This window comes from Anguilla anguilla, chromosome 15 (genome assembly GCF_013347855.1).
Source record: "Anguilla anguilla isolate fAngAng1 chromosome 15, fAngAng1.pri, whole genome shotgun sequence".
Taxonomy (NCBI): Eukaryota; Metazoa; Chordata; class Actinopteri; order Anguilliformes; family Anguillidae; genus Anguilla; species Anguilla anguilla.
Window position 1 is genome coordinate 25,963,001 of NC_049215.1, and position 6,612 is coordinate 25,969,612.

The window sequence follows — 6,612 nt, forward strand, 5'->3', positions numbered from 1 at the left end:
AAGTAACAAATTTGCACCATCATTACTGTGTACTGCATAGAAACCATGATACAGACATGAAACCTCGGCCAAAATAAAAACCACATTTTGAAACACAAAAAGAAACGGTTTTGACCCTGGCCAGTTCCCTATTATGAAATCAATGGGGGGGGGGGGGGGGGGGAGCCAAACAGCAAAAGAAAAAGACAATGACGGTTGACAAGGTGTAAAAGATGTGCATCACACCACACATCTGGATGGGACGGATGCAACCGCCATAGGAGCTGGGGAATAACAAATTATGTTTCTGCAGACTTCAATTAACTTTAGCCTTAGTTCAAAAAAGCCAGAGGCACACATGGTGACATATCCACGAATGAAAATAAGGCACAAGCTGTAAACAGGTCAAGTGACTTCCAAAAAGGACTGGACACAATTAACTTGTGATAGTGCTTTGTAGCCTTAAAGATAAGCCTTCGCTGTTCTCATCCCTACCATCATCAAATCAAGTATCTGAATGTAAAAGCAAAACTAAAAAAACTAAAAAAAATTAAGCCACTGGATGACCTCAAAGAGGACGCCCAAACCAGCTGCGCACTTTTCACAAAAGGTAGGGGGTTCCCCAGTGTCTTGGCCAAATGACAAATATGGCTGTCCCAGTCATTCTATCTAATCATCTCCGAATTTAGTTTTCTAAATAAATCCCTCCCTGTCTAGCCCAGCTGGTGTGTGCTGAGTGATTCATATCATTATCAGGTACGAAGAAAAGGCACTCATTGTGATCAGTGGTCAGAATTTCCCTTACACTGGCATTGCTTCATTAGCTAACCAGGAGCCCCTCTCTTCTGATATTTACATATCGTACCATATCATACCATTGTAACATTAAGCCTTAAATCAGCCGGACACTTCACTCTGAGGAACGGCAGCATCACCCCAGTCGGGATTTGAATTTGCAGTTCCCAAACTGTCACATTCTCAGGCTTTCACATTTTGTGACCTTTCTGTGTTGAAACACAGACATGCTCCCACGTGTAAGTAAGATTAAAGGGTCATTGTCATCATTGTGACCCCAACTCAGTAATTTGTCAGAGAGAGTGAGAGAAAGAGAGAGAGAGAGAGAGAGAGAGAGAGAGAGCTTCTTCTTTGTAGAATGGTGGGACTGTCATTATCTTGGTTGCTATATGTTTTTGCTATATTGTTGTGCATACTGTCCTGGAGAGGACAAAATTAGTTCTACTCTGTGTGATAGGCTAGCATCATCAATAGAGTTACATACAAGACACATCAGAGATACAAGTAACATAAAAGTAATATGGCAGGCTAACAACTTAAAATGAATTGAGTTGCACACTGAGACTAGTCTTCTGATGTAAATGTGCAAGATACCTATCTGACATCCAATCAAATATTTGTAGTTGGTAAAATGTGAGATCATGTCTTGATATAGATGTTTAAGGACTTTTCTAGGAAAGTTATAACATAAAGGTACTGTCAGCTAGACAATGCTAACATTCAGTCCATTGTAAGAGCTGTCTCCAAGGTTAATGTAAACTGTGGTAAAGTACAGTAGAGATGCTGGTGAATTTGTCCCAAATGAAAACTTTTTGCACATGCCCACTCTCACTCTCCTTTGGTCAGTCACGTATGAACATGACTTGGTTCAATGCGAGCAAAATGTCACACCAAGTTCACGGTGATATGAGGTGTGGAGTGATGCAAGGTGCAAATTGGCTGTCAATTCTTCCAGACGCCCCCCCCCCCCCCTCCCTCCGCTCCCCCCCTCCCAAAACAGAGCACAGCACATATTGTGCAGAGACAGGAAAGGGGACTGTTCTCAGGTCTGTAACCAGCCGTGGAAACCATGTCCTTGCAGCAACTGCACACCTGGCCACTTAAGTGGAGGAATGAAAATCAGAACAAGTTCATTGCAGTGTCCTTCTACCTACTGCAGTCCCCTCTGTCACCAGTAGGGGGAGCATGGGACCGAGGGCACTCACACGGCCTTGCTGCTGGAGGAGTCCGAGGAGGACAGCAGCATCTCGTTCCTTTTGTTCTGCAGGAAGGCCTTGTCCTTGGAGGCGTTGTCCGGGAAGGCGTGCTTGCCCCCGGAGCCGCTGGAGCAGCGCAGCAGCGCCTTGACAATCAGGTAGGACAGCTCGGCCACGTTCAGCACCATGCAGATGCCCGAGGAGGCCACCATGAAGATGGTGAAGACGGTCTTCTCGGTGGGGCGCGATATGAAGCAGTCCACCACGTTGGGGCAGGGCCACTCCTCGCACTTCACCAGGCGGGGCATCTGGAAGCCGTCGTAGATGAAGTAGAAGACGTACATGAAGCCGCCCTCGAAAACCAGGCGGAAGAAGAGGCTGGAGGTGTAGGTCCACCAGAGCGGGCCGGTGATGGACAGCCGCCGGTTGCGCAGGCTCTCCAGGTCGTCGTGCACCTTGTCGCCGTGGGCGCGGATGATGCTCCGCTTGGTCTCGCGCTTGCGGTAGGCCACGTGCATGGCCACCAGCAGCGCCGGCGTGGAGACGAAGATGAGCTGCAGGCACCAGAGCCGGATGTGCGAGACGGGGAAGAAGCGGTCGTAGCAGACGTTCTTGCAGCCGGGCTGCTGCGTGTTGCAGGTGAAGTCGGACTGCTCGTCGCCCCACACGCTCTCCGCCGCCAGCACCAGGATCATTATGCGGAAGATGAAGAGGACCGAGAGCCAGATCTTCCCCAGGCTGGTGGAGTGCTTGTTGACTCCGCCCAGCTGGGCGTACAGGGCACCCCAGCTCATCCTGACCCCCTCAACTCAGACCTGGGGGGGAAGGGGGGGGAGGGGCATTCAGTGAAATGGAGGGAGGGAGGGAAAGAGGGTGAGGGAGAGAGGAAAACAAGAAGAAAGAGGGGGAAGAAGCACAGAGGAAAATGCAGAGGAAGGCAGTGAGGAGAGGAAAAAGCAGCGACCATGTTGGAGAAGTTAGAGAATGGTAAACAAAAAGGAGGGTTTGGGCAGTCGTACAACATTCAATTGAACTCAGACTTTACAATCAGCAAGAAACCACCCTTATTTTTTAAGAGCTTCAGTCATGTAGGGCTCACTGAGCTTTTAAAACAGATTATTCCGTGACTTTTATCCAAAGATACCGAACCAGTAAAACAAGAGTATAGTATGCCTTGCTGGTACCGCTGAAAGAATGGCAGGACTACATCACAACTGTATCTGCCTTTCACTGAGAAACAATAAAATAACATTACTATTTCTCAGCTGACATACAACTTAGGTGTCTTTACACCTGTAATACAATAAATTATTCAGGAGAGAAAATTTTGTGTTCAGCACTCTCCTCCGCAATTTTTCGATTAACACTTTAAATTTGCAGCAGTGAAGTGGGTCGTTCACCGAATTTAAGTAATGGACATTTCATATTAAAGTACACATTCTATAACCCCCGAGCGAAATACCATTTAGATAACATAATTAGGCGTACTTAAATCAATTCCTGACATTTACATCACAGGTTTCAATGTATCTGAACGCTAGATGGAGCGCGCAGCTTTTTGTCATCTGTTCCTTGGGGGTAGTGATTGCGTTTCAAAAGCCAGTGTATCGATTTTTGCACAATTTACAAATTTAAAGCAAAGCAAGCACTTAATTTGCCAAAATTAATCTCAGCCTAAAGAATGGTGAATTATCATATTGTTGCATTATATTTTATTTAAAAAACACCTTTAAGCTACCCCTGTAGCCTATTTCTGAAAGAGATCTTGCGTTTCATCACCTCACATTTCCTTCCAAAATAAACCTGATTTAAAAAAATAAACAGTAACTTATACTGTGTACAAGGTTCTCAAATCGGCAAATGAACGCTATGTACAAGGATTTGATTCTAAAGATACAAACTAATTAGCTCAAAATGATTTCCATTATATTAAAACAACTCAGAGCTTAAGCTAATTACACCCCTAAAGCTGGTTTTGAAAAAAAAAAAAAAAAATCCATAATCCGTATTTCAATTATAGTATATTATAGTATATTATCCTACCTAGATATGACCATAGCCTATATGTAGACAACATTTTAGATTACTTATCAGACAGATATTGTAGGTTAGGCTAATACAGTATAAATTAAATACGAACTGTTAACTAAATTAAATCGGCTATATGCAGGGCTAACTCACAAATACAGAATCCTGGCCACAAAAAGCATCACCTTTCTCTCCAAATTTCAGAAATCCTCCATTAAATTTAGTTCAACTTCCTTTACTCCGTCCCAGAAGATGACTCCTGCGCCTTAGCCGCCGGTTTAAAGTGGCGAATTAATTCCGTTGCTGAGATTTATACTGTACAAGTCCTGAAGATGCAAGCCTGAACACTTGCGGTCGAGCACCTGATCTTTTAGCCTCGCTCTTGAAGTTCCACCTGCCTGTCGCGAGGCTTTAGAGGCGGGGCAAAAGACTACGTCAACTAACTTTTTTTTTTTTTTTGCTCTTTTTTAAGTCATTAAAATTGAAATTATATGTACAATTTGCTGACATATAAATTAATATTGTTTCATTTGTGTCTCTTATGCTGTAACTACGGCGTTAGTAAAAGTTTTTGAGCTAATACATAAAACACATTAATAACACAGAAATAGACCAAAAGGCTATTATGACAATATATGAAAAATAACTATTTCTCAGAAACACAGCCAATATTTATAATTTGACATTATAGTAATTGTATTATGTCTACCAAATAAGCTATTCACAAACCAGATTGTGAACAGCTTAGGCGTATGTGAGAAGCTATTTTGTTTTATTTAATTTTATTTTATTACAGCATCTTTCCTATTTTGAATAATGTGCCTTTCTTGAACAGATTTCTCTTTTTGAAAAGATATTTATTGCCGGTCAAATCATGTACACGGTAGGCTACTAACCAGAGTGAGCTCAATATATTAAGTAATCAATAGCATAAACGTCCAAAGCAAAAATGTTGACAACAGAACAACTCCAGCAAATTATTTCAAGATACGTCCTCATATCTGACGTCAGGTTTCGATACAATAGCAAAAGGTAAAACCGTTTATAGAAGATTGTTATTTTCACAATATTCGATTACCTACAGTTCCCAGCTCGTGTTGGTAAGAAAAACCCAGTCAGAACTCAGTCAAATTTGCGCTTCTGTAATAATAATAATCATTATTATTTCTATCCTTCTCTCATCGTACATACTTGCTCTCTTGACTAATGGTAATTTAAAGACTAACCTTTCTGATCTTTTTACACTCCGTTACAGGTAGCTAATTTAATTTATTGTGTTTCGCTATACTTGGCAGTATATAGTTCCAGTATATCGTCATGGATGAACGTGAATTATAAACGATTTAGCAATATATCTATTTAAACTATTTTAATTTGCATTATAATCTCAAGGACTGCCGTGGTAGAAATTCCATGTACCAGCCTGTGATGGAATCGAGCTGGAACCAACATCAGCTGCTGCTGCCATCTGGAATTAGGTGAAAGTCTGTTGTCCGTACCAAGCTGACCCACCAGCTGGACATGGTCTTGCCAGCATGGTTGCCATCTCAACCATCTCACCACCAGTTTGGCCATCTACAAAATCAGCTTAAATCCAGCTGGACCCGTTTAAAACCAGGCTACACCATCTTAAAACCAGGCTGGAATAAAGGAGGAATTTCTACCAGGGTGCCACAGGGATTGTAAATTTCACCCTACTTTATGTTAAACAAAAACTGTAGGTGTTTAGGCAACCACGCAGCCATTGAAACTGGTCCTGGCTAAACTGGCTCCTTTAATTTTAGAAACATACTCCTAAATCACAGCACGAGATAACCGCACCAGGCCTCTTCTGTAACGTTAGACTGAGGCATGACATTTGAAAGCGCAAGGACACTGGCCGGGCACGCGCAAAAGAGAAGAAAGCCCCCTTTGACGGAAACATTACATCTCTTACTTACGCTACCTACTGCACGCACTTCCCCCGATTAAATGCATCCAGCTAATATCACCATGCTACATGGTTAATGGCACGAAATTAAGGTAATGAAGAAACAGACAACTATCCTAAATTATTTACTCTTACATGTTTTTGTCAAGAGACTGTTCTATTAAAATCTGTAACTTCATTATTTATTTTTATTTATTTAGTTATTGTTTTAATATATCATTTTAACAAAAAAGTGCTTTGGGGACATAGCTTGTGTAAGCACATGGCTAGCCGATGTGTGAGTATGAGGGTGAATCCCTAATAGTTAACACATCTCTGTTGTGGATTTTGCAAGGGCTTTCATGGGCCAACTGCGTAAGGATAACCTAAAGTCTATGACTGCATCCACTGGTAAGTCAGACTAAAGATACTTGTGTATATTCTGATTATAAATAGCCATTTTTACATTTAGGTAACTTAAGTAAGGCTTATCTAAAAAAAAAAATAAATAAATAAATAGCTTTTATTTAGTGGCCATTCATTCCACGTTGTAAAGAATTGCTGGATTGAAGAGTTCAGTGAGTGGAGTGATAAGAGTTTCCATTGGCTCTTTCCAACAGAAACTAGGCAGCCAGCTATCCACAGTAGTCACAATTGCCTTGCTTTTTTAACTGGGGTGATGCAACAAACAAGAATTGTTCCTTA

At 41.9% G+C, this 6,612-nt stretch overlaps 1 protein-coding gene across 1 annotated transcript; it reads right to left on the reverse strand.

Moving 5' to 3' along the window:
- Window positions 1-457: 457 nt before the first annotated feature.
- Window positions 458-6,411, reverse strand: cx30.3 (connexin 30.3). Its single transcript, XM_035394617.1, has 2 exons — window positions 4,184-6,411; window positions 458-2,785 (listed from the first exon to the last, which is right to left on the reverse strand). The coding sequence occupies exon 2, from the start codon at window positions 2,762-2,764 to the stop codon at window positions 1,976-1,978; it is 789 nt and encodes a 262-aa protein (XP_035250508.1). The 5' UTR covers window positions 2,765-2,785; window positions 4,184-6,411; the 3' UTR covers window positions 458-1,975.
- Window positions 6,412-6,612: the final 201 nt, after the last annotated feature.

Coding starts and splice junctions, on each gene's coding strand:
- cx30.3 (XM_035394617.1), bottom strand. CDS start 2,764: ATGAGCTGGGGTGCCCTGTACGCCCAGCTGGGCGGAGTCAACAAGCAC.